This window comes from Vulpes vulpes, chromosome 12 (genome assembly GCF_048418805.1).
Source record: "Vulpes vulpes isolate BD-2025 chromosome 12, VulVul3, whole genome shotgun sequence".
NCBI lineage: Eukaryota > Metazoa > Chordata > Mammalia > Carnivora > Canidae > Vulpes > Vulpes vulpes.
The window spans coordinates 136,140,628-136,168,388 of NC_132791.1; the positions used below are offsets into that span (position 1 = coordinate 136,140,628).

The 27,761-nt window shown below is 40.0% G+C and overlaps 1 protein-coding gene across 1 annotated transcript; it reads right to left on the reverse strand.

Annotated features, from left to right (window-relative positions):
* LOC112924745 (myosin-4) lies at window positions 1-26,623 on the reverse strand. The gene is made up of 40 exons (XM_026005195.2): window positions 26,601-26,623; window positions 26,333-26,378; window positions 23,622-23,863; window positions 23,393-23,536; window positions 22,856-23,012; window positions 21,855-21,882; window positions 21,648-21,762; window positions 20,797-20,889; window positions 20,578-20,641; window positions 20,174-20,272; window positions 19,941-20,044; window positions 18,198-18,336; window positions 17,512-17,630; window positions 17,262-17,411; window positions 16,566-16,736; window positions 14,621-14,930; window positions 13,671-13,741; window positions 13,185-13,272; window positions 12,972-13,089; window positions 12,556-12,679; window positions 12,325-12,461; window positions 11,942-12,197; window positions 10,605-10,847; window positions 10,335-10,511; window positions 9,992-10,137; window positions 9,665-9,755; window positions 9,193-9,582; window positions 8,098-8,224; window positions 7,313-7,431; window positions 6,991-7,187; window positions 5,544-5,727; window positions 5,298-5,463; window positions 5,080-5,204; window positions 4,098-4,406; window positions 3,354-3,557; window positions 1,676-1,801; window positions 1,415-1,585; window positions 1,224-1,328; window positions 1,026-1,121; window positions 1-272 (listed from the first exon to the last, which is right to left on the reverse strand). Exons 3-40 carry the CDS (start codon window positions 23,823-23,825, stop codon window positions 120-122), a joined length of 5,820 nt encoding a protein of 1,939 aa, XP_025860980.2. The 5' UTR covers window positions 23,826-23,863; window positions 26,333-26,378; window positions 26,601-26,623; the 3' UTR covers window positions 1-119.
* Window positions 26,624-27,761: the final 1,138 nt, after the last annotated feature.

The window sequence follows — 27,761 nt, forward strand, 5'->3', positions numbered from 1 at the left end:
TTTTTAGATTGGAAAATTCTCTGCAGATTTTATTGCCTTGATGTTATAATGACATGCTTCATGACAAAGAATTTCACATTTTGCACATTTCTTTGGTCACCTTTCAGCATAATAATGAATTACTCTTCAGTTATGACTTTCGTGTGAACCTCTCGGCTCTTCACCCGCAACTTGTTGACCTGGGACTCAGCAATGTCAGCCCGCTCCTCTGCCTCCTCTAGCTCGTGCTGGATCTTGCGAAACTTGGCAAGGTTGACATTGGATTGTTCCTCCTGAGACAAGAAACGCATTTCAGAGAACATGAATATTTGACATTTTCGGATTCTCACTGCCTTTGTTATGAGAAGCAGCTACTGGATTTACTTCATAAATGAGAAAGCAAAGGTTCTTTTATTTGGTCATATACTTATTTGGGTGCGAGGCATCTCACACAGTCGCCTCTGTGAACAAGTGGGCTTACAACCCCCCACTCCCACCCCGGTTTTGTCTCTCTCACTTGATTCTCTTCTGGCAAACTTAAGATGCTGGAAGATCAAAGTAGTAGGAATCTGGATCTGTGAGACAAACTTTTAAAAGTAGGCACAGTGGTAGTACTGGGTGAAGAAACTTAAGAAAAGTTTCTGAATTAACAGGACAAGATAGATGATGAGAAAGGAGCCAAATGAAAAATGTTCTGATGGATTTGTTGTGAAGTTCATTTAACAGAGTTTAGACTTCAGAGCCCTCATGCGCAGCCCCTGTGAGTGCTAGAGATTCCTGGGAGTAGTGGAGCGTTCCAGATAAGGGAGGGAAGTAGATGGTAACCAAGAAACATTTCTAAACTAACATGGCTGGAAAATTGCTTAAGGAGGTCTCCTAAGGTTCTAGTAATTACTGGTAAACATTTTTCATTCCAAATATTTATTTTCACATCTAATTTTGTACTCTTTTGCCTTAACGAAAGGCTCTTAAATACTATAAACTAAAGACTCCACACAACCTGGGCCTGTTCCTGAACTTTTCTTCCTCATTGTGAAGCTACTCACGGCCTCTTCAGCTTGTCTCTTGTAGGCTTTAACTTTGGTTTGCAATTTGTCCACCAAGTCCTGCAGCCTAAGAACGTTCTTGCGATCTTCCTCAGTCTGAAATGAGAGAGGTAGCAAACAGTGTTGTCACTGAAAATGACTCATCATTTTTATTTTCTTGAGAGTAGTAGGCCTGAGATAGATGGAATGGTGGGTCACCTGGTAAGTGAGTTCCTTCACTCTTCTCTCATGTTTACGAAGACCCTTGACAGCCTCAACGTTGCGCTTCTGTTCATTTTCAACCTCATTTTCAAGCTCCCTCACCTGGAAGAGAACAAAAGTGTTTAGCAGTTTGGCTGTAACTAGCTGCATGAGCAGGTGGGGAATTGAATGAAGTGATGGGCACCTACCCTGGCCTCCAGTTTCTGGATCTGTTTCTTCCCGCCCTTCAGGGCCAGCTGCTCAGCCTCATCCAGACGATGCTGCAGGTCCTTCACCGTCTGCTCCAGGTTCTTCTTCATCCGTTCCAGGTGGGCGCTGGTGTCCTGCTCCTTCTTCAGCTCCTCGGCCATCATGGCCGCCTGATCAGCAGTAAAACAAAACCAGTTGAGAAAGGGAAGTGAGCACATCAAGATTCAAGTTTGACGATCACCGTGCTGCCCTCTGCTCACATCGGTGATGGCCTTCTTGGCCTTCTCCTCTGCATTGCGGGCTTCCTGGACGATGTCCTCCATCTCTCCCTGGATCTGGGAAATGTCTGTCTCCAGCTTCTTCTTGGTGTTGATCAGACTGGTGTTCTGGTTAAAATTTATTAAAAAAAGAAAGGGAAGCCCATTAAATTATATTCTGTTTACATTTTCATTTTGACTAGTGTGCTTAGGCAAAAATTCTTGATTCATAAAAATTTCGGGATAAAAACCAAATCAAAAGTGGAGTCTTAAGTTTTTTATCTGTATATCTGTTAATGAATGTTTTCTGAAATTCTTCCAGGTAGAGTTTGATCTTTGATACCAGTGGTGTTTGACTATTATCAGTGACTGCTTGTAAGCATGAAGCAGAATCCTGACTCAAGAAAAAATTGAAAGTGCTATACCATGTAGCACCGTGTAGCTCATGGAAAATGGATTACTGATTTTTAGTTGTCCATTCATGTTTGGCTGGCTTTATATTTAAAGGGCATACATAGCATCACTATTGGTACAAAAATGAACCAAACATCTGTTATGTTTTGGAAAGTTGATAGTATTTGAAATATTTAATCAATTCAAGGATACTAAGAATGAGTAAGAAAAATGTATTTTAATTTGAATTTAAAATTATTTGTAGTAGTGTGTGATTTTAACGTTTTCATGATGGCTATTTCCTTTATTGCAATTTTTAAAAAGTATATCATAATATATGTTTATTATAAAAAGTAGAATATACAAATTAGCAAAATAAGAGGTAAAGAATAAGTATTGTACTCACACTACCCAGAGATAACCATTGATAACACTTTTGTTTATCCTTCTGGATATTTCCTATATATATATATTTTTTAAAAGATTCATTTATTTATTCATTCAGAGAGAGCGAAGAGAGAGGCAGAGACACAGGCAGAGGGAGAAGCAGGCTCCATGCAGGAAGCCCGATGTGGGACTCGATCCTGGGTCTCCAGGATCACACCCCGGGCTGCAGGCGGCGCTAAACCACTGTGCCACCAGGGCTGCCCATCTATATATTTTTAATAAAAATTACCATCCTTTATATATTATTTTTAAGTTGCTCTTTTCACATTCTATTTTGTGAACTTCTTTTCATGGCAATAGAAATGCATACTATAATGGCTGCTTATTATAAACCTTCTAAGGATATACCACCATTTATTTAGCACATCCATTATAAACAACAAATGCTGAGCACCAGTAACTATGGCCTCTGTGAATTTGAATGAAAAGCTTCTTTTTATATTTCATGTAGTTAGCTTTATGTGCATACAGGATACATACAAATAACTTGGTGGTGTATTCTTTTTCGTCTCTCTTATTTGCTTATCTATTTGCAGCTTAGAGTTGCAAAAGACAAGATGGCCACTAATGTCATATATATGGTTATTATTAGATAGCCTTCTCTGCTTTTTTACAGAAGTTTCTAGAACTCTAAATTTTTTCAAATCAACATGATTATGTGAGCACATAAATATACCTGTGAACTGGGTAGGCCCCTGTATGTCTTAGTAATATACATTTTCCAGAACTTTAGGAAAGGACCCCTACCAAAGTTACTCCTTACTTTACAAGCAAGCTTATCCCCTTAAATTATCTTCAACTTTAGGAAGTACATTTGCTCAACTATTGTCCTGAACCTCACCTGGGTATGCAAGAGTTGCACACGCTCACTAGCATCCAGAAGTTCTTGCTCTGCCACCTTCCTGCTTCTCTCAGTCTGTTCCAGCAATGCCCTTAGCTCTTCAGTCTCAGCCTGCATCAGATTAGCTCTGCGCTCTACCATTGCCAGTTGTTCTTTAAGGTCATCTTGGCCTCTGATGGCATCATCCAAGTGTAGCTGAGTGTCCTACACAGAAAGAGGCAAAGACTGTTGTTACTCATGCTTCAGTTACAAATTTAGAGTCACATACACACTTTGTTCTCAATAACGTAGAGTATGATTAGAGAGGGAAAATCTGCAAGTCTCTTTAATGACAAGTCTTTGTAGCCTAGAGTAGCAGATCTCCTCAAAAGAACAGGGTTGTTCTATTTTAGATATTGAGCCATAAAAGAATAACCATGGCTAAAGCTACAAAATTTCAGATCAAGAAAGCATCCTCAGGATGAGCTACTTTAATGATGTTGTTTTATATGTTAAACAAGTATAAATATATATTTTTAAAATATATGTGTATATATTTATATACATTATACAAGTGAAGTTTATATAAATGAAGTGATTTTGAATTGTCTTCTCTTCAGTCGACAAAGTGAACTTTGTCTAAAGACTTTCCAGATTTCTTTAGGTGTGTTTGTAAATTTTCAACTGACTACCATATTATTTAGATTTATGTCACATCAATTACACCCAAACTGTATAACACCATACATGTTTATCCCGGCGTACCTTCAGTATTCCTTGCGTGTTTCTAAGATTCCTTATTGCCTCTGCAGCCTGGCGATTGGCATGGTTCAGCTGGATTTCCATTTCATTGAGATCTCCCTCCATCTTCTTCTTGATCCGCAGGGCATCATTCCTGCTCCTGATCTCAGCATCCAGGGTGCTCTGCATTGACTCCACCACTCTGAGATGGTTCCTCTTTAGCTGATCTATCTCTTCATCTTTTTCAGCAATTTTGCGGTCAATCTCAGATTTCACCTGGTTTAACTCAAGCTGGATGCGAAGGATTTTGCCTTCTTCATGCTCAAGAGATCCCTTTATGAAAAGCAAGTTTCAGGTTACTCTTGACTTGTGACCCTCTCAGGAGTAATCTGAGGTGTAATCTGAGACTGGCCCCTATACTTAGAGGGTACAGAAGGACCAAATTAAGAGGCAGGCCACTCCAGCTTGGTAGTGGCAGTTTAATCAGAGCAAAGGGAACTTACATGAGAGGCTTGTCTTGGGTGGCAGGAAGATGAATGGACCCCCTCATCCGCCCACCAAATTCTAAAAGCTTACAAAGGGACCTTAAGTAGATTTAGTCACATATACCACCATATAGGAGTTCTCAACACCACACCACTAGCTCAAGGCTCTGTCTTTAGAGCAACCTCTGGGAGCAGGAGAGGGAAGTGGAACCCACATTCCTGGGATAGTGGGACAGTCCATCGGCAGTCACATCTTTCTAATGGTGTTTTCCTGATTGTTACCTAAAGAGCTGCTTGCTGTTTGTGTTGCGCATTATGATGGTTTCTTGAAGAAGGCATTAAAAAAATGTACAAACTTTCATACATCTTAATTTACCCTGTTAGTTCTGCATTCCCAGGGAACAGTACAGTATTTTTCACTGAATGAGTTATCCCCTGCAGCTTTGCAACACGATAACCCTCAGCTGCTATTAATTTTTCAACTTATTTGTAATGCATAAGTGAGTAAATGGAACATGTACCTCTGCTTCTTCCAGGGCAGCCTGTAGTTCACTCTTCTCTTGATCTATTTGTTTCTTTACTTTCTCTAATTCGTGGATATGCTTTCCCCCCTCTGCGATCTGCTCTGTCAGGTCAGAAATCTCCTCTGTGGGTTAATAGTAAAATACCACATTCAATTGAGAGAAATGAAAACTTGTCTCCCTACCATTTTTGAAGTAGAATGGTGACAGAGACTTACGCTGCAAGTTCTTGTTCTCTCGCTTCAGGGTTTCAAGGTGATCCAGGGATTCCTCATAGGCGTTCTTGACCTTGAACAGCTCAGTGCTGAGAGCCCGGGCCTCCTTCTGAGAGGCCTCCAGTTCAGCCTGTGTTTCCTCATACTTCTGTTTCCACTCTGCCAGGACCTGGAAGTACATCAGAACTAAGCCTCTGTAATCAGGAATGAGGCCACTTCCCCCCAGGAAAGCTGGTCATTGTGGGTCACCTTGTCGAAGTTCCTCTGCTTCTTGTCCAAGGCAGCACAGGCCGCATTAGATCTCTCCATGTCAATCATGAGGTCCTCCACCTCACTCTGGAGCCGCTGCTTTGTCTTTTCTAGAGAAGAGCATTTGGAATTCACAGCCTCCACATGTTCCTCAGCTTCCTGCAGACGCTGGGCCAGCTTCTTCCTAAAATGTTGGTCAGTGCAAGTGACCAAGAGCAGGTTTAGAGCTACCACAGTGAACTTTATAAAGCTGCTGACCAGGAAAGCATATTTCCCCCAAGATTCTTTGCTTCTATGTCCATAAATTGTTAAGGTTTTCTAAAATGTCTTCTTAGTACCCATTTTGTCTCTTTAGTTTTCCCTAGTGAATTTTTATCTTCATATCAGGGGTTGTTGAACATATTCATGAGGCCTTTTTCATATGTGTAGTGGTAGTGTGTGCATGCATGTGAGAGTCAGAGAGAGACTGAATGGGCCTGATTATACAGTGGTAGAGACTGCTATCTTCTCTTTACAGACCAGTGCATGTCCACTGAAGAATGGGCCAAGACCACAGCCCTCCCCACGCATGTCAGCTGAGTGAACAATGTGAGGACGTGACAGCTGTGAACAAGAGACATATCATCAAAGAATGCTAGGACTAGATAGTGTTCTTAAGTCTTTTTTAACATATTACTGTTCATAAATGAAACTGCAGCCCAGAGTGATGCATGTGAGGTCATAGGATTAATCACTAATTTTTTGGGTCTTGTGCCCCGCCCATTAAATACTGTTCCAGAATTATATTTTCCAAAAGCCCTCCAAACTCTTACTGCTTCCCTCACTAGCTAATACTTCTGTGAAATGCTCCCTCTGCAAATGCCTGCCAGACCCCCTCATTCAGTTTAATTTTAGCAACTACTGAAGATAAATCTAATTTAGAGAAGTTTCCTTCACTGGGAACATAATGATTATTTCCCTTCCATGTGTCATTCCCATGAGTTTTATTCCATAACAAGTGTGTGTTATTAGTAAATCAGTTTATTGATACTGATTGTTAGTTAAATAATGACAGAGTATGATAGTCTTATTCTGAACTTCTAGGTAGGGAAAACTGGTTATTGTTAATTAGAACATTCATAATAATATAGCACTATTTCCATTTTTCCTTATACTGAAAGAAATTCTACTTAATTCTTAAAGGGTGTACTGATAATTTTTTTTTTCATTTCAGTGGAAAGAAATTTAAGATATTTTTGTAATAGACCAAAATGCAGGGAAAGCTGTGGTCTTGGTCCATTCTTCAGTGGACATGCATGGTCTATAAGGAGAAGATGGTGGATTCCACAACTGTATAATCAGATAAAACTTTACTTTTGTCTTCATGCTTGAAATATTCTTTCTTTTTATTATTTTTCTTTCACTAATTTTAAACTTTTCTTTCTTCCTCTATCATTAGAGCCCGTACTTAGCCTCCTCTAGCTCCTCCGTGCGCTGGATGGCATCTGTCTCGTATTTGGTCCTCCATTGGGCGACCTCACTGTTGGCCTTGGACATTGACCTCTGCAGCTCAGCCTTGGCCTCCTGCTCCTCCTCATACTGTTCCCGCAGCAGGTCACAGTCATGGCGGGCTGATTGCAGTGCATGGGCTAAGGCATTCTTGGCCTGGACCAACCAAAAAGTGTGCATTGTACATTTATGTTCTAGTCATTGATACTCTCTAAGGGAAGTTCAAAGGGTGTCATGCTGCAAAGTTAAGTGATTGAAAGTCTCGACTGGAGAATTCTCACCTTAGACTCCTCTTCCAGCTGCCTCTTTAATTCCTCAATCTGTTGTGTAAATGCTTGTTTGCCTCGTGATAGCTGAGACACTAGAGCTTCTTTCTCATCTAGCTGTCGTGAAAATTCACCTGTAAAGACAAAACATGGGGATCCCTGGGTGGCGCAGTGGTTTGGCGCCTGCCTTTGGCCCAGGGCGCGATCCTGGAGACCCGGGATCAAATCCCACATCAGGCTCCTGGTGCATGGAGCCTGCTTCTCCCTCCGCCTGTGTCTCTGCCTCTCTCTCTCTCTCTCTGTGACTATCATAAATAAATAAGAAATTAAAAAAAAAAAAGACAAAACATGAATGATTTAGTTCTGTTGGCTAGGTGAAGACTAATTTAAAGAATGCTGTAATATTAGAACTCTTACTCCAGTAATGAAAAGAATAACTTAAGAATTTTGATGGGGTTGAGATGGTTATTTCTTGCTTTTTCAAAAATGTGAGCTTTTTTGGATATTTTAGGTCCTTCCTTCCTTCCTCCCTTCTTTCCTTCTTTCCTTCCCTCCTTCCTTCCTTCCTTTAGTAATGCTGAGGCAACAAAAATCTCAGTCCAGGGAACTTAATTTTCTTCTAGTTATAGCTTATAATCATTCTTTTTACTGTCTCTCAATGAAAAGAAAAAGGAAATACAAATGAATGATAAATGGACATGTGTGGCTTAAGAAATGATGGCTGTTCAAGTGCATTCACAAATGGAGGCTCGCCTTTGGTTCTCTGGCTCTCTGTGTGCTGGCCGCATGTGCCCACTGACCTGATTCTGTGTGCAAACGAGCCTTCTGGGCTGACAGCTCATTGATAAGGCGTTGTTGTTCCTCTTCCTTTGTTTTCACTTCACTAAGCTGGTCCTCCAGGGTGCGGCATGTTTTTTCAAGGTTTCCCTGTGGTGGGAAGTGAAAAACAGAGAAAGATGATACATTTTTATTTTAAGTCTGGATTTGGGGTAACTGCTTATGAAAAGGAGCTGAGTTGTATTTACTTTTCTATCCACTCCAAAGCTCTGCATGGTACCTTGGATGTAGAGGCACATAATTTGGGCCATAGGAATAAATAAATGGTTGTGAAAAGTAGGTTATTGTCTTTGGAAAACATGAACATCATTTAAATTCTGCATCATGTGGAGTATGATTTTTAGAGAATTTTTTCCCCCCTGAAATTACATTCTTTCATGGTCATAGTGACAAAAGTTAACATGATTTCTGCAAATCAGATAGGAAGATCAAAATGATTCATTTCAATATAGTGATGCCTAATAGGCATAATAGGGATAATTTAAAAATAAAGTAACATTATAGCAACAATGTTGACAATAGCCAAACTATGGAAAGAACCCACATGTCCATTGACAGATGAACAAAGAAGATGTGTATTATATATATTATATATATAATACTCAGCCATTAAAAAAATGGAATCTTGCCATTTGCAATGACATGGTTGGAACCGGAGGGTATATGCTAAGTGAAACAGGTCAATCAGAGAAAGACAATTATCATACAATCTCATGGAATTTAAGAAACAAAACAGAGGATCATAGGGAAAGAGAAAAAAATGATGAAATCAGAGAGGGAGACAAACCGTAAGAGACTCTTAATCATAGGAAGCAAATTGAGGGTTGTGGGAGGGGTGGGGGAGGGGGATGGGGTAAGTGGGTGATGGACATTAAGGAGGGCACATGATGAAATGAGCACTGGGTGTTATATATAAGGACTGATGATTCGCTGATCTCTGTCTCTGAAACTAATAAACTAAAAGTTAATTGCATTTAAATAAAAATGTAAAATGAGATAACATTTAAAGTTTGTACAGTTAGATATATTCATATATAAAGTATCAAGTTCATAAAAACCTTGGCTTTGGAGACAGTCTCCATGTTACTGGCAAGGTCATCAATCTCCATCTTCAGCTCACTCTTCTCCTTCTCCAGCTTCTGCTTGACCCTCTGCAGGTTGTCTATCTGCTCCCCGAGCTCGGCCACACTGTCCGCGTGCTTCTTTCTCAGGGTAGCCGCTGTGGCTTCGTGCTGCAGGGTGGCCTCCTCCAGGTCCCTGCGCACCTTCTGGAACTCGGCCTCCCGCTTCTTGTTCATCTCAATCTGGGCAGATGTGGCCCCGCCAGCTTCTTCCAGGCGCTCACTGATCTCCTCCAGTTCCCGGGAGAGGTCAGAGCGCTGCTTCTCTGCTTTGGCCCTGGAGGCGCGCTCTGCCTCGATTTCCTCCTCCAGCTCCTCGATGCGGGCCTGGGAGTGACACATGGACATTAATGCTGACTCACGGCAGCTTTGATTCCTGTAATGCGCAGAAGTGGAGGCTCTTCCTCACCTGTAACTCCTTGATCTTTTTCTGTAGCTGCATTGCTAAAGCCTGCTCATCCTCAATCTTGCTTTGCAGATTGCTCATTTCAAACTCTTTCCTGTTATAGGAGCAACATATAAGCTCTCCATCAATTCTCTTACCAGTTTTCTTTCTCATGAATAGTGGAATGTCTTTATACTGCTGTGTTAAGGATCTGAATACTATATATGTTTTTATAAGTCAATAATATACCATTTTCATTAAAAAAGTCTAAGGTACCATTTTTTTCCCAGTGTGCCCTGAAGTAATAGTTTAGAGGTCTTTAAAACATATATTTCACTTGAATTGACTCACTTTTTGAGTTTCTCATCGAGTTGCTGCTTATCATTTTCGACATCCATTGTGGATTCTTGGGCCAACTTTAGGTCTCCCTCTAGTTTCCTCTTGGCTCTTTCTAGGTCCATGCGGAGTTTCTTTTCTTGTTCCAGAGATCCTTCAAGCTGAATATATTGTGTATTTTATTTATTTCAGTCCTAAGGCACTGAGCCATATGTTACTAACCATCAAAGGAGAATTTTAAAAGATACACCAAATAGCATGGGAATTTTAATTATTATTTTCAAAGCCACAGTGAAGGGCTTATGAGCATGTCACAACTGTTTATCTTGAGATGAAATACTGTGTTTTTCACACTTACATCATCCACTTGCTGCTCTAGCTTGGTTTTAGCTTTGGTCATGGTGTTGACTTTGTCCTCTTCTGCCTGCAGGTCATCCAGGGTCTGCTGGTGGGCCTCTTGGAGGGCCTTCTTCTCCTTGGTCAGCTTTGCGATGGTTTCATCCAGGCCTGCCATCTCTTCTGTGAGGTTTTTCACCTTAAAAAATTAAAAAAGAAATGATACCTGCTCTAAAGCAGCTTACTAGGGGGGGCAGAATCTCTTTGTGGTGGAACAGAATATGTTTCATACCTTGTTCTCTGTGGCATGCTTCTCCTTTTCAACCTTGGCCAGGGTCAGCTCAAGGTCATCAATATCTTTCTTGAGCTCTGAACACTCGTCCTCCAGTTTCCTCTTCTTGGCTGTCAGCTCAGCATTGATCTCCTCCTCATCCTCTGCTCTCTCAGTCACTTCCTTGATCTTGGCCTCCAGCTGGATTTTGGTTTTAATCAGCTGGTCACATCTCTCCTCTGCATCAGCCAAGCCATCTGCTTCCTAATGAGAGAAATGAAATGATATAATTTGAGCTATATCTATAATCACACAGTAATTTATTAAAACATGGATATTTCTGTGACTTAACCAGTTTGATCAAAACAATGCCAACTTTATTTATTTTAATTTTAATTTTTAAAGATTTTATCTATTCATGAGAGACATGGAGAGAGAGGCAGAGGCATAGGCAGAGGGAGAAGCAGGCTCCCTGTGGGGAGTCCAATGTGGGACTCAAATCTCAGGACCCCTGGATCACGACCTAAGTCAAAGGCAGACACTCAACCCCTGAGCCACCCAGGCACCCCCATATGCCAACTTTTAAAAGTCTAATGGACAAAATGTTAGTACTTTTAATGTATTGATTATAATAACAGATTTCCTCCAACTATCCATGTATGGAAGGTCAGATCAGGAAAAACTAGTCTTTTGGGAAAATCTACACCTGTGCTACTTTGGAAACGTCACTTATAATTCTAGGATTCTGTTTCCTCACATTCAAGGGAGTTAATAATTTAACCTTTCCTTGCCCTGGTAAGAACAACATAGCCTCTATTTATGTACACAAATATCCACTAAGGAAAGAACAGTCTCACCTAAGAGAAGGTTCTGTAAAGAAAGGAAAATGTCCATGGTCATCTTTATGACTTTGTTCATTGGGCAGCCTGGGTGGCTCAGCGGTTTAGTGCCACCTTCAGCCCAAGGCCTGATCCTGGAGACCTGGGATGGAGTTCCACATCAGGCTCCCTGCTTGGAGCCTACTTCTCCCTCTGCCTGTCTCTGCCCACCCCCTCTCTATCTCTATCTATCTCTATCTCTATCTCTCATGAATAAATAAAATTAAAAAAAAAAAAAAGAATGACTTTGGTCATTGATGACCGTACTGTGTATGAATGTGCCTATGATCAGATACAGCATAATTGGTGACTTCACATCTATTGCTTCTTTTGGTCTGAGTCTTCGTATTTTTGAATGACAATTGCAGCACTTGAGCTAGTAGAAACCATTGATCAGAAACCTTAAGCTAAAACTTTTTCATATCCACTCCACAGTATATGCGGGTTAAGAAGTGGTTGAGCTGTGCAGTGGACACTCACAGATTGAACTTGGAGCTGCAGGTCATTTTTCTCTTGCATCAAAGCTACCATCTTCTCTTCAAGCTCTTTCCTTTTTGCCTCTGACTTAGCCAGCTCTTCCTTGGTCTTCTCAAACTCTTCCTTCATGTTGGCCATCTCCTTTTCTGTCTCTGCACTCTTGAGGAGTGGCTTGATCTTGAAATACAGCTTCATCCAGGGCCAGTGCTTCACATTCATGAAAGCACGGACGTTGTACTGGATGCAGAAAATGGACTCTCTGTAGGAATGATAAAAAATGCAAAAAAGGAATGATTGGATAGTGATTGTCACTCAACAGAAGTAATGACTGTATCATATTCAACTATGAAAATGCAGAGAATGAGGACTTGGATTCAGTCCCTCACCTCCTCTCCATCATCTTCTTGAATTCCACCCTCATCAGATAGCCCCTGCACACGGCTTGGGTGCGTGTGATGAGTTGAGCCAGCTTTTCATCTCGCATCTCCTCTAGAGTTCCCAACAGGCCAGCTTTAAAGAAAACCTTGCCAGAGAACAAGCTAAATATGTTATTTCCACTCATGAGAAAGTCCAAAGGTGATGAAATTATGATAGAGATAGATTTAGGTTGATGGTACCTTGGTATGACCAAATTTGTACTGGGTGTGGTCGATGTCAATAGACCCTAGAAGTTTCTCAGAAGCCTTCTTACTGTCAATGAACTGACCCTCTGGGATAGCACTCGCATTTAGAACCTTGTATCTATCAAAATATAAAGAATGTAAAGGTGTGGTTTTTCTTCTTACTAGCTATCATTGAAAATATGTAGAATGAGCTTTGGAGAAAAAAATTTTCATTAAAATAATCAAGCAGTGCTTTAGTTGAACCTTGGGAAAATATGTTTAAAAACTTACGATAATATAAAGCAAGCCTTCACTCTTTTAAGATCACCTTTCAATTAATTGCATTTCAAGGAAGTTAAAAGATGTTTGAATGGTGTGGTGATATTGATCTAGACTAGTACATTGAAAGGGAAAAATAATGAGACACAAACCTCTGTTTGAAGTCTGCATAAAGAATCCTGCTTGGGAACCCCTTCCTGCAGATGCGGATCCCTTCCAGCACACCGTTACACCGCAGCTGGTGCAGGACAAGTTCATGCTCCATGGCCCCTTAAAAGAAAGAAAGAAAGAAAAAAGATGTGTTTTCTATTGTAGTAGTCTAATAAGAAGTTACACTGGAGTCTTACTTGGGTATCATGTCTTACCAGGAGTTTTAGTTTCATTGGGAATGAGACAGCGTACAAAGTGGGGATGAGTGCTCCTCAGATTGGTCATCAGCTTATTTAAATTCTCCTGTAAATCATATGAAAAGTTTTGAAGTCCTTTTTTGTTGCATCTACATAAGAGTCCCTGTCAATGATCTGTACTTCATGTGCCCCATTTCATGAATAAAGTAAATATAACTGACTGCAGTGATTGCTTTTAAGAGAGGGTTTGATTTCATGTGAAATTTGCTCAACACTAGATCTTTTAGGTTTGGAGTTTTAAGGGGAACTGATTCATTTATTGTAAGGACTAGAAGCACATTGTGGATTTTTGTTTTGTTAAATTTTTTCCTAACACATTTTTCATTTTACTTTGTATAGCATTGCTTTTTTCAGTTTCACCGTAGATTTCTTTTAAAAAGTTGCTTAAAGTTATGATAATTTTGTTACAGAAGTTATCTTCTGGCATTCAAGAATATACTGTACCCTGAAAAGGGCTGACACTGTCTGGAAAGAAGAACCCTTCTTCTTGCCACCTTTTTTTCCACCGCCACTTTCTGAAAAATAAAATAGAAAAATTAAAACTATTTGCAATAGCTTTTTAAGTACTGTCCATAGGTACTTGGACTACCTGGACTACCAGAGGACTACCAGAATTCCTCCTGGAATTTAAGTTTGCACTCATTCATTTGTATCATTCCTGTTTTTCTTTCTGTATCTTTCCTCCAACTATAGAATAGGAAAATAGAAGCATTGGCTCACATTATAAGTATTCAGGAAAACAACAACAATAAGAGAACTGTGGATTAAAAGGGCAGAGGTGGGGAAGGGATGGGCCTCCTCTCCTCCAGATCAGCAAAGTGAGTCCCCTGAAGGAAGTGTCCAAGAGATAGAGTAGTAATGTCCTCTTCATGCATGCTGGTCCCAGAGAACCGGCAAAGTTGCATACTTGGTACTGGGTGGGTAAGCCTCAATTAACCTGCAGGCAGGTCCTATTTCCTATTTGCTTTTGCTTCTATACTGTCACTTCTCTCTGGTCCTACGGGACTTAGGAGAACAGAACTTCAATTCCTCAAGCACTATTGCCTTGACAAAGGATTTCCTCATCTCCAACTTAGCTGGATCCTTGAAGGAACCAGTACTATTAAAATAGTAGAAATGAGCTATATAATCTTGAGCAAGTCAATTATCCTCTAAGTGTGTCTGCATTGGTGAAATGAAGCCATGAACAAAACGATCCATAGTGTCAGTTTTATCTCTGAAAGCTTATGGTCATGAGACCATACCACACTTATTATAAAGCATCCTTCCTTTCATTAAGTCTATATTGGCCAGTGTTTTTCATGTTTGGTTTTGCTGTAACTATATTGGTCTCTGATAAAGCGTATATTTCTGTTTTGTGACTCTGTGAACATACTAATGATATTAAGAATGACCTGCTTCAGCACTTTGTCCCCCAGCAAAGAGAAGAGCCAGAGTCTTCATTCCAGACTTCTGGTATAGCCCAACCACGGTCTCATTCAGAGGGTCCTTGTTTTTGTCAAGCCAGCCAGCAATGTTGTAGTCCACAGTGCCTGCGTAGTGGACCAGCGAGAAGTGTGCCTCTGCCTTGCCTTTGGCAGGCTTGGGCTTCTGGAAGTTGTTGGACTTGCCCAAGTGCTGTTCATACAGCTTGTTCTTGAAGGAGGTGTCTGTGGCCTTGGGGAACATACACTCTTCTTCCAGGATGGAGAAGATGCCCATAGGCTGAGAGTAGAAAAAAATGGATGATAATAATGAGTTACTCAGAAAAATATGCTCCAATAGTTTATGCATACTTGGTAGAAACCTGAAAATGTTCCAAAAGAAGATTTGGGATGATAAGAAATTAAATAAGCATGATCCTACTTTATTGCCTCTTCTCTGCTACTGAAAGGTGATGAAATAGTCATGTACCAAGGACATATGGGAAGTATGTTTGCTAGAAAGACTCAATTAAAAAAAGAAGAAGCCCATCTGTGCCATTTGGCAAATTTTATGTTCAGAGTATAAAATTAAATTCCAAGACTACCATTTCAAAGCTGAATTCTTTATCCTGTAAATGTATGTATCTAAATGCTTTCTTTCTTCTTGACAATGTAACTTTCTTCACCTTAAATCTAGACATGACAAAAGTATGAAGAGGAGGGCAAGGGAATGGGGTGACTGAGTGACAGGCACTGAAGGGGGCACTTGATGGGATGAGCACTGGGTGTTACACTATATGTTGGCAAATCAAACTCCAATAAAAAATATACAAAAAAAAAGTATGAAGAGGAGAGAAATTAAGGATAATGATTAAAAATTACCCATTCCCAGGAGGAGGGTGCATCTCATGTTGTATCATTAGAACTCTTTGTACTCTGAGCAGTGTTCTCTTCTCCACGGTGGAGGTAAGTGATGATAATTTAGTTTTGCTTTGTAAGCAGATTGACTCCTGTTTCAGTGGCAAGTTTGATATAAAAGACTAATAGGAAATCCAATGTTGATGATTTTGCTTCAGTCTTAAATTGTCTCCTTAAACTATTTTGATGTCCCAGGAACTGAGTACTGTGTTGTTTTCATGAATAGCAGAGATATTATGTCACCAAATTAAAATTATTCCTCAAAAAAAATAAAATAAAATTATTCCTCAAATTGGGTAGACCTAGTCTGATGTGATACTCTCATCTTTAATATTTTTGTGTTTGCTTTTCCTTTCCCACTGCTTCAGGTAGTGTTGACATATAACTATATACTTTTTTGGTATCTATGAGTTCCCAATACACATTTGAAATTGTTTAATGTTTTCACATATTCAAAACTGATAGACTTATTGCCCTATCTCCTAGACAAAGGAGAATTCAGGGTTCATTTTCCAGGCAAGAACATAGAGAGGTTTGGTGTTTATTCAGTAGTTGTCAGAGGTGTTAATGCCTGCAGTAAGTGAAGAGCTACCCTTCCAGCCTGGAAGACATCTTGACACATTCTGTCTTGATACCCATGAAGGATGATCCATGCACAACACACCAGCATGGAATCGCCAGGATCAATGATAGTACTCAGAGGCCTAGCTGCAATTTCATTCCTTTCTCCCCTGCATGTGAGATTATGCAGGAACAACAGTGAAGAAGAGTGAAGTTATAAGAGGGAGAAACATGCATCTAGGTGTCTGTGTATATGCCTGTTGCATTGCTGTCATTTTTCTGTGAAAAACTATTCATGAATAGTACATCACTTGCAACACACCAGACAACTGATCAGAGTACACAAGCATGTCATCAAACACCACTGCTTGCTCTTTGAGAATTGGGATTGCAGTTAAGCATAAGGAGGTGGACAGTTTGTTTTTCATGTACTGAAGGCTTGAAAAGTCACACAGACCTTCTCAATGAGCTCAATGCAAGCAGCCAGGTCCATCCCAAAGTCGATGAACTCCCACTCGATGCCCTCCTTCTTGTACTCCTCCTGCTCCAGCACGAACATGTGGTGGTTGAAGAACTGTTGTAGCTTCTCATTGGTGAAGTTGATGCACAGTTGCTCCAGGCTGTTGAACTATAGGAGAAGATAAGTATAGGAAATTACAACTTAAGTATTTGTACCTATAGGGGAGCTACTAATACTTTCTTCTGAATTTAAGGGATTTTGGTTTATTAAATTACAAACGTTGTTCACGTTGTTTTCTTAATATATGACATGATTCTAAAGAAGGTGAATTAACTCCTCAAATACTTTACTTTTTGGATGAAATCAATAGGGAAAATACTATTAACTAAGGAGATCTTTAAATATTCTCTTAGAGTAATTTAAGAAAGCATTTCTCTACCTATCTGTTTGGATCCAGGATAAATGTTGAATATTTATTAACTTTTCACAGACCATTCTCTGTGACTTCTAGACTTGAAAGAAACGTTCTCTTTCTTTATACCAATTTACTACTTGTTTTGAATCTCCTTAGAGGCTCTTCTTTTCCACAAATTCCATTTTGTACTTTTTATACAGATAATTTTGAATGCTCTAAGAAAATATCAAATGACTGGGGATTAGCATTTGCTAATTTTCTGTCTGTTCACTACTCACATCAAAGATCTCAAAGCCGGCGATGTCCAGGACCCCGATGAAGTACTGCCTGGGCTGCTTGGTGTCCAGCTGCTGGTTGATGCGGGTGACCATCCACAGGAACATCTTCTCGTAGATGGACTTGGCCAGAGCACCCACAGAGTTGTACACCTTCAAGAACAGTGATGGTTTGGTTTTTTGAGTTGAACACAGTCATGGAGCCTTGGGTTTCCTGTGGCTCAGACAAATCAGGGGGTTCAGTCATGTTTACCTGCTGCACAGTCTGGCCTTTGGTGACATATTCATTGCCAACCTTCACCCTAGGGTAGCAGAGGGCTTTGAGCAGGTCAGCAGAGTTCAGGCTCTGGAGGTAGGCCGCCTTGTCAGCAACTGCAAGAACAAGGCAACAGCGGTGAAACCAAGCACAGCTTACACAGTTTAAGGTGTGAAGGGTAATGACAAAAAAAAAAAAAAAGTTTTGCTTGAAGAGGAATATATGCAAATGTGACAAAACCATTTGTCACACTAATTTTAGTCAATTTTTTTTGAGTGGATAATTTAGAATGTAGGGAATTGATGCTCTGTGTGGTATTTAAAATATAGCTAAAGTAGACCACAGATAAAAATAATTTGAGAAATTCGAATCTAGAGGAGTAGTGACAGGAAAATTCTAATCGTTTTTTTTTTTCTTCCAGTGCATGTGGGTATGGAATTTATTAACTGGAATAGAAAAGGTTTTAATAAGATGGTAAATACTGGCTAACAGTGAGTCAGTGAAAATGGGAATGAGCAGAAGTCACACCTCCACAAACCTCAGTTGTGTAGAACATGCATGTGTTATTTCTGTCATCTAATACTTTTCCCTGCCATCAGGTCAGGAAAGTGAAAGCTTGGCCCCTGCCCTTGAACTGATGGTGTCGGCTCTGTCAGCTGAATGATGTGAGCAGGGAGTGGTACCTTCCGTGCCATCTGGCTCAGCCTGCTCCTCCCTTTGCTTCTGCTTGAACTTCATGTTCCCGTAATGCATTACAGCCCCCGTGAGCTTGTAGATGGCTGCCTTTTCATCAGGGCTAAAACCCAGGATGTCCACAGCACTCTGTGGAAAGAGTTGAATTTAACTCAGCTCCCAGTTTGCACCACGGCAGACACCTTCAGGACACTGGGGCCTGCCTCCCCACCTTCTCATTATGTCTTGACTAGTACCTTGCTGTTTTCAAAAGGCAATCATATTCTTCAGCACTTTGTTCCACAAAACAGTATCAATAGGTATGCATCAGTTTCTGATTGAGTCATGGGGACAGTGAAGATCTTGTATGACCTGTCCATGCTCACCTGGCCAAGACTCAGAGCCTTGACATTGGATGCCAAGGCCAACACTCTTCCTGTTTCTCCACACTAACAAGGCCTTGCTTCATAGGTTTCTTATCTCATGGATTTCCTTTGCCTCACAAATCTGTTGCCTCCTTTTCGTCCTGTGATGTCCGAGTCAAATATGGAATCCTAGCCTGTCTCCCTGGATGTTGTTATGATGGATGCAGTTGGGAAGAGGATATGAGGAGAAGAGCAGTGGCCCTTGAGTTTTTCCCTGTGTGCATCTCTGATACCAGGTTGCAGCTCAGCTGGCCATGAGATGCCTGGCAGTTCACCTGGTTGTTACTCATACAGGGAAGAGACATTTGTGAAAAGAACTCCTTTATTGGAATATTGTTGTGTCTTTTTTCTCTAGCAGGTTTTGATCACCTTAGTTGGCCATGCTGGGCTTTGCAAAGGCTCATGCACTGGAGACAAGACATCAGACAAGGCAGGGGGAGTTCATTTATATAGTACTCAAGTCTCCTAAGACTCTTTCTCCAGATTATTTTACCTCCAGTTCCAGCTCACTGACTTAAACCATTTAAAACACCTAGAAATTAACAAAGTCTTGGAGCAAGACTATAATGCTTTTTTTTTTTTGAACTTCTGACACTAGAGTTTATTTCTCAACTCCTTAACCCTTTTGGACATATGAATAATAATGAGGCAAAGCTGGTAAAAGCTGATATTTATGAGATGAAGGCACATAAATAGTTTATAGATTTTTTGAAAATAATATTTTAAGAGAAGACGTGTTTTTTCTCTCAACTCTCGCAACTCTCGCAACTCTCAATCCTATCTTGGGAATGTTGGGATACTCCCACTGGTATTAAAGTTAATCAAAGAAGGTTGACTATTAAGAAATGAGAAAGAAAACATGAAATATGTATAAAGTATATGTATAAAGAAAATAAGCCAAAGAGTAATGATCCTTAAAAAAAAGGTGGGGGGGGGGGGAGAAAGAATCTGTAGTTCCAGAAATGAAAGTAAAGGCTCACAGAGTCCAAAAAGAGAATTTTTGAGGTTAGAGAATTCATTTCTTCAAATGTTGTATAGAGGGGAGAGGGGAATACTGTTAGCCCACAGAGTTACATTTGAAACAAAACTTGTGTTTACATCTGACTATAGAGGAACTGTGGAAATACCATGTTCTATTATTAAAGCTTTCTGATACCTAGGCTTGAGGGCAGGCATTGAAATATCCTATAATTTTATTCCAAGGGTAAGGAAGTCTGGAAGGTAATACTGCCTATATTGCCTTTCCATGGATGGCATTCACTCTGTGGTGAGGAGTGTTGTATAATGCAAGATTAATTTGTTTTTTCTTGTTCTGTACCTATTACTTACATCTGTGGCTATCAACTCTTCCTGATCATCGATGCTGGGCACCGTAATTTCACCTTGACTGACAAAGGCAAAGTCATATGGGTTGGTGGTGATCAGAAGCATTTCTGTACACATGAAGAAGAACAAATGTAGACAGAATTACTTTGGTCATCAAAAACATTTTAGGGGGATTTCTTACAAAAAAAAAGGGCTTTTATTCTCCCTGGTAGAAATAAATCATAGATACTTCTTACCAATAAGCTCTGGTTTCTTGTTGGACATGATTTGGTAAAATATGTGGTAGCTTCTTTCAGCCTTTAGCTGGAAAGTAACTCGAGACTTCTCTAGCAGATCTAGAAAGTCAAGTTGAGCGCACAGAAAAGAAAAGCCACAATGGAAAATTAAGCATACGAAAAGTTCATACAAGATGATAACAAGATTGTCAGTATAGTCCCCCAAAGAAGAATATTGTCGGGCAGCCCTGGTAGCTCAGCTGTTTAGCGCCGCCTTCAGCCCAGACCTGGGATCGAGTTCCATGTCGGGCTCCCTGCATGGAGCCTGTTTCTCCCTCTGCCTGTGTCTCTGTGTCTCTCATGAATAGATAAATAAATAAAATCTTAAAAAAAAAATAGTCAGTCACTAATCCTCATTAACTTACATGTTTCAATATCTGCAGAAGCCAGTTTGCCTGTTGCACCAAAATGGATCCTGATGAATTTACCCTTAAAAAGGCAAAGAAAGACTTTTTGTACATTTTCAAAGGCAGACAAGTTTTTTTCTTTAGCTACAGACCAAACAGATGCGAAAGATATTGATACCACATATACAGAAGTGTCAGTGCTGATCCTCACATGATAAGGAAGACCAGGAGACTTACAAAGCGAGAGGAGTTGTCATTCCTTACGGTCTTGGCATTGCCAAAGGCCTCCAGTAGAGGGTTGGCGCTGATGATCTGATCTTCAAGGGTCCCCTTAAGAGAAATGAGTAAGATAGATAAAGAGACCCCACGAAAGATGATGCAGTCTGCTGAAATGCCTTTCCATTAACTTCCTCCCCTGCTTGGTTCCCCGCTCCCAGGATTCTGTAACTTTTGGGTGAGGCTGGCTGGCTTGCTTCCTTTTTCTTTTTCCCTCTCTCCCTGTCTTTCTTTCCCTTCCTCCCTTCCTTCCTTCTTTCCTTCCTTCCTTCCTTCCTTCCTTCCTTCCTTCCTTCCTTCCTTCCTCAAATACATTTCTTTCTTTTTTTAAAGATTATTTGAGAAAGGGAATTTGTGAGCAGGGCTTTTATAAAGTGAATAGAAGGAAGACACATTGGGGGAGGGGGTACTCTAGTGATATGGTCTTAGGCCCATTTTTTCCCCTCCTAATAAATAGTTGTGAGAACTTCTTGTTGTTTTTTTGTTTGTTTGTTTGTTTTGTTTTGTTTTTATGAGAACTTCTATTGTACCTGGCAACACATCTCATTCTCACAGCCCAGCCACCCAAGAGTTATTTTGCAAATTTTGGCATCACCTGGAATTGGTTGCTATGGCTCTGAAGAACCTTGGCCAAATTATTGAAAGCCTAAGATTTCTTCTTCTTCTTCTTCTTCTTCTTCTTCTTCTTCTTCTTCTTCTTCTTCCTTCTTCCTTCTTCCTTCTTCTTTCTTCCTCTTCTCTCTTCTTTTCTTCTTCTTCTTCTTCCTTTTTCCCTAGGATTTCTTCTCTTCTGGGATGAATATCGTACCCACCTGCATTTTGCCAGGAGTAGATTCCTCTTTTTTCTTCTCTCCAGTAATGGCAATTGTTGCAAAGTACTGGATGACACGCTTGGTGTTCACAGTCTTCCCTGCACCAGATTCTCCACTGTCAAGTCCACACAGAGGAAAAAGTGACAATCTAAGTAACCACTACAGTGATAAAAATTCAACAGAAAGAAAGGCATGAAATCTACATACGTAATCAGGATCGACTGGTTCTCACGATCTGTGAATGAGAAATTGGAGATAATATTGAAAAATATACTTAGCACATAAAAGTTTTGTAAACTCAAAATTGTCTTTTAAAGCTCTCTCTCACACACACACGAAAATTGTATCAATAGTTACTTTTATTTTTTCACAATATTCTTTTTTAAATAAGTAGCAAAAGATGTGCTAAATAGTGTGTTGACTCCTGTTAGTGTGATAGAATATGTAATGCACTATTTCACCATACAATCTTTGAGGATAATTTATCAATGTCAGGTGAATACTAGTTCTGTGTTCCATTTACTCACTTGGTTCATAGTTCAAAATCATGTTATGTCAACCCCAAGTTTTGTGTAGTAATTGTGATAACTTGTACTATGAGCTTTCAAAGCTTACTTTTTAAGAGAGATGGTATATTAGCTATAATTAAAATGCTTAGTTCATATCTAAATTTGGTTAATTTTGATCTGGAATATGCATTAATTAGTTTGGATTTTAGCATAGAAACCTAAGCAAAATTCTCTGTGCTTTTGAAACTAGTCCATTTTATTATTTTTAAAAAACATTTTATTAACTTTAGAGAAAGAGCATGCATGAAGGGGAGATGTGGGAGGATCAGAGGGGGAGGAGTGGGGAGGAGAAAGAATTTCCAGGAGATTCCACACTGAGAGTGGAGTTTGACTCAGGACTCCGTCCCATGACCCTGAGATCACAACCTGAACCAAAACCAAGATGAACCATCCAGGCACCCCTGGCCCATTTTATTCTAAATATATTTCCCCAATTATATTATACATATTATATTATATTATATTATATTATATTATATTCTAATCGTATTAGTATACTATGATTATACTGTTATTACTATTATGTCTGTGCTGAACATTTTATTCTCCAAGTACTACTCTGTGTCATCTTTGTTCTCAGTATATGTACTTTATAGCTTTATAAATGGCTCTATAAATTATAATTATGGACTCACTCACCAGTCAGCATGAACTGATAGGCATTGTCAGAGATGGAGAAGATGTGGGGTGGGGCCTCCTGGCGCTTCTTGCCTCGGTAGGCCGTCACCACCTCGGGGTTGTACACCGGCAGCCACTTGTAGGGGTTGACAGTGACACAGAAGAGGCCCGAGTAGGTCTGTGGGAAATGACAAGGTTGCTGTGTCAGCCGTCACCTCATTAATCTGCCTTGGAAATACTGCTTACTGTGCCAAATGAGAGGGACCTGAGCACTGTGTCAGTTGTCCTAAGACTTGATTGTCTCATTCCCTGGCTGCCTCCTGCCCACACGTGCCCTACACAATATGCTTCCTTTCGTTTGTCCACGAATTCAGCATTAAGTAGATGATTTGTTACATGAACATATTCAGATACTTCAGAATTCACAACACTAGCCAGATGATCAGTCTTAAACTTGTAAACATATCAGAAAATAAAATCTTTAATTGGTTTTAGCTTAAGTCCATAGTTCACGGTCTTAAGTTAGCGAAAAGTGGAAAGGAAAACGGGAATGCTCACATAGATCATCCAGGCTGCATAACGCTCTTTGAGGTTGTACAGTACAGCGGGCTCATGCAGGTGTGTCATCATAGCCATGTCTTCAATCTTGTCATACTTGGGAGGGTTCATGGAGAAGATTTGATCTTCCTTAACTGTGACAGTCTGTTAAGAAAAGAAGGAGCTGGTGCGTATGGTCCAAGCAGAAGAGGACCGGATATGCCTCCCTGTCCCTCCTTATGTTACTTACAGTCCCAGCTTCGGTCTTCACTGTCACCTTTCCCGCTTCCCTGCTCTGCACTGTACTTTTCACATAGGACTCCTTAGCATCCACCACAAAGACAGAATTCTTGGCATCAAAGGGCCTATTCTGGGCCTCAATCCGCTCCTTTTCAGACTTTCGGAGGTACGGAGCAGCCTCCCCAAAAACAGCCATCTCTGCATCAGAGCTCATGGTTGCAGGTTACTGGTGGCAGCCCAGCACCGATGTAACTAAAGGGTAGAAACAGAGCTGGACAGTGACCCATGGTGAGGGTGAACGTTGTCCTGTTGGTGTCACACTCTTGTGTCTCACTGGCCTGGTCTGTTTCCTCAGCCCCTCCTCTAAGGATCATTGCTGCATCCTGTGCAAAGGTGCTGAGGGAATGGATCATGGGTTTGAAAGCCTTATATTGGTAGCTTAATTCTTGTGATGTAATAAGCCTCTGTTCATCCTCTGTGCTGAGAGCCTTTGTAGAGGAATATGGAGGAGTTCCTGTTGTGGTCAGCAGCATTCATGATGCCCCAAGTGTGCTCAGAATCTTTTCTTTTTCTACTTGCTTTGCTTTGTTTTCCTTTTTCTACTCCTCTTCCCCACCTTTTTTTTTTTCTTTTGACATTGCAGTGATAGAAAGAAATGCAAAATAATTGTTTCCAATGACTTAACAACCTGAGCCTATTTTAAAAATTAAAATAGTCAAATTTTTCTCCTGGTCCAAATTATTAAAATCAGATGTATAAATTGGCTCTAAATATTCTTAAAATTGAATAGATGAAAAGGTACATTTGTTCGTTCAGGGGACAGTCCAGATTGAAAACATGTAGTAAGCATGAATAAATGCCTAGGTTAGGAGTAAACTATTTAGGTACAGGTAATAAAGTACAGGTAATAAAGGAAAAGGTAAATGCAACAAAAGTTGAAAATCCAACAAATGATTTGTTCTAAGTCAAAATTAAGTCTCATTCTTAAATTGTGAATGTAGTATTATCAAAACAAAAGATAACTTTAAAAAGTTCTTGGGAACAAACATTTGAATTAAAAACATATCATAGTGTTTATATATTTTTAATTTATAATTTGTTTTTAGCTGGATTTCAGGATATTGGTTGTTTTTAATCTGATTCTTATTATTTCAGATCTCTCTTTCTGCCTCCTTTTTTAAAAAAACACCAATTCTCTAAATATCTCTTTTGAAGTCAATAGCTGGTATAAAATTTCAAACCAAAATGAACTTTAAATTTTTTTCCTACTGACTAATGAATCATGAGAAAATAAGTCCTCTTGCTCTGATGGCAAGGACAGGATGAGTAACCAGTAACAGAAAGGTGACTTTTGTGGAGGGGGAGGGGGGCTGGATTGTGGAAAGCAGTGTCTGTGTGAGACAGCACAGTGAGAACAGTGAGAACAGCAGCGTCACCCTTAGGTAGGCTTTTCAGAAGGAGTCTTGGTATTTTGTCATCAGCATTAAACTTCCTCTCGACTGTTAGATATAGAATTTGCCATATATTGTGTCTCTAAAATCAGTCTAGTTCACACCTATGAAAACCTCTTGATGATGAAGTGAAATTTAGACATACATCCAAGGGACAGGTGTTGAATTAGGGTTTTTTCTTCAAAGGAAAAATGCTACCCCTGATACGTTATTTTTTTGTTTCTGTGTTTGTTTTTACACAAGACCATTTTTGCATTAACAACACACTACCATGGACAGATTACTATAATACAGTGCATTCACCAAACAGAAAGGATGCCACCCTTCCCACCTCATGTCTGAGATCCATGGTTTCCCCACCTGTAGGTCACAAGCTCCCAAGGACCCTCAGGATTGTTGCAGGGGTTCCTAAATCCACCAGCATAGGGATAATTGCCTCAAGTTTGAGCAAGGCACATCCTCAAACAAACAGTAAATTTTCTGTTAGGAAGTCTGAATCACTATAGCTTCTTACTAAATATCAACTAGTTAGAAATTTATCAAAATTTATCAAAAAGTGTAGCAGGTTTTCATCATTATATTTTAACATTATACTAAAAATACAGGTCCCAACATACAGAGTTGGGAGGGGGTCTTTGTATGTTTTGATTGTAGGAAGAGTACTTGTAAGCCACTGTCTGAGGTTGTAGATGCAAGAGCTGCAGATACCTTAGCAGTCATCTAGAATGCAGCATCCTCATTTTACTGATAAGAAATCAAGGGCCCAGAGAGGTCATGCAATGTGACAGAAGTGTAAGTGCGACATGAGCCCTGTTCTCCCAAGTCCAGGTTCGGTGCTGATTCCATAGCAGCACACTGTATCTCAAGATCCGTAAAGCAACCTGGCTTCCCTCAGATAGCCAGAGTCTGTGGAAAGCTGGATTGGCACCTGGAAATTTTGACTTCCTGTTCAACATATTGTTGGTTTTACCAAATGGTCTCTACCAGAGATCTTCACTGGTTAAGTTGGACTAGTGGTTCACTAAATATTACATTGTAATTGTTGTATTCTTTCTGAAGTGCTAACAACACGTGAAAGAGACAAGTCATTAAATTTTGTGTAAATGGTCTGAAAAGTCAATATTTTATGAGAAGCCATTTTTAAAGAACAGCTGCTCCTTGTATTATCCTGTTCCCATCCCTAGCCCAGGAGATAAGATGGTAGCTCTTTAAAACTTAGCAGTAGGGAGATCCCTTTGTTCTTTAGAGTTTAATAATAAATCACTCTTACCTTTCGTGTTACCAAATGAAGAAGGTGGCAAGCCTGAGGAAGACAACTGTTGAAAAAACAAACAAACAAACAAACAAACAAACAAGAGAACGCAGATTCTTCTTTTTCCCATATAGTTGCAAAATACTAGTAACTATATCATGTACCATGTCATCCTTAGGAATGATGGAAAGAAAAATTAAAATTTGAGAAATAGTAGCCATCTCCCTTGAATGATCATTATCAGCAGAAATGTAAAACTAGCCAAGTATTCATCATTTATACATACCTTGAAGGATTTTGAGGAAGGACAGGATGGAGGCATGTGGGCTCCACTTTTATAGAGACTGTTCTGCAAGCACAGCAGCCACCTCAGCTGTCCTAGCTGAAACCTACTTGGCAAAACCTTTTTTGGCAAACTCTTTGCACAATATTCACTGACTGTGTCTGTGAATGGATATAATTAGAAATATTTCTTGTCACCTATAAATAATTTGACAGAGGATAATCTAGGGTTCTTTATAGGCATTTGATAGGGGATATGGATTCAGGGCTTCTAAGGCTGTTTCACCAGCTTTGCTGTTACATCATTCACCACGGAATTCAAAGCCAGGTTCCCACTTACTCTCCTTCCTGTAAAGTTGGTCTGATGGAATGAGCTGGACCTGAGTTTAGGACTAATTGATGTGTTAGTGCTTAAAGACATTAAGGAGCTAGGATGAATTTTAGATCTGACACCATGATTGGAAGCAGCAAGTGATGGATATTAAGGCAGAAAATTCCTAGTCAGGGCCCAGATTTTATGAATACTGGCAATAGATTCTTCTAAAGTCTGAAAAGCTAAACATGATGGAGAAAGTGAGTTGTCAGGTTAGACAGACACAGTGGTAGTCGACCAGTGAGGGAGTCCTAAGGGATTTAGAACAGATATAAACCCTTCTGTTCCTTTGCTGAAGGACTTGCCATGGATATCTTCAGCTCATTTGTTTTCACTGAGGGAACCCCAGGATGCTGTGTGATGTTCCACGCATGTTTCCTCTTCATAATGCAAGGAGACACAGGCATGCATTCCTAGATTCCTAGTTCATGGACAAATCCTCATGACTAACTGTAGCTCTAATGAGGTGGGTACTACATACTTTTATTTAAGGTGGGAGGAAAGATGTGGTAGCCATAAAACTTGTGGATTGAGAAGAGTGGGGAATCACATATGCCCATGATGCTTGTAAATTGGGTTTTGGTGATTTCATCACATACACAGCTGTTGCTGAATATAATGGGAAATCTGTCTACTCTAAGTGTGTCCCTAAGATCTGATGTGATACTTTTTACTATCATCTGCTAGCTTAATCTACTGATTAATGTGATCACTTCTTGTATGCATCCTATTGACTTAGAATTTTCTCTTTAACACAATAACAAATAGAATCTTTTATACTCTTTTTAATTT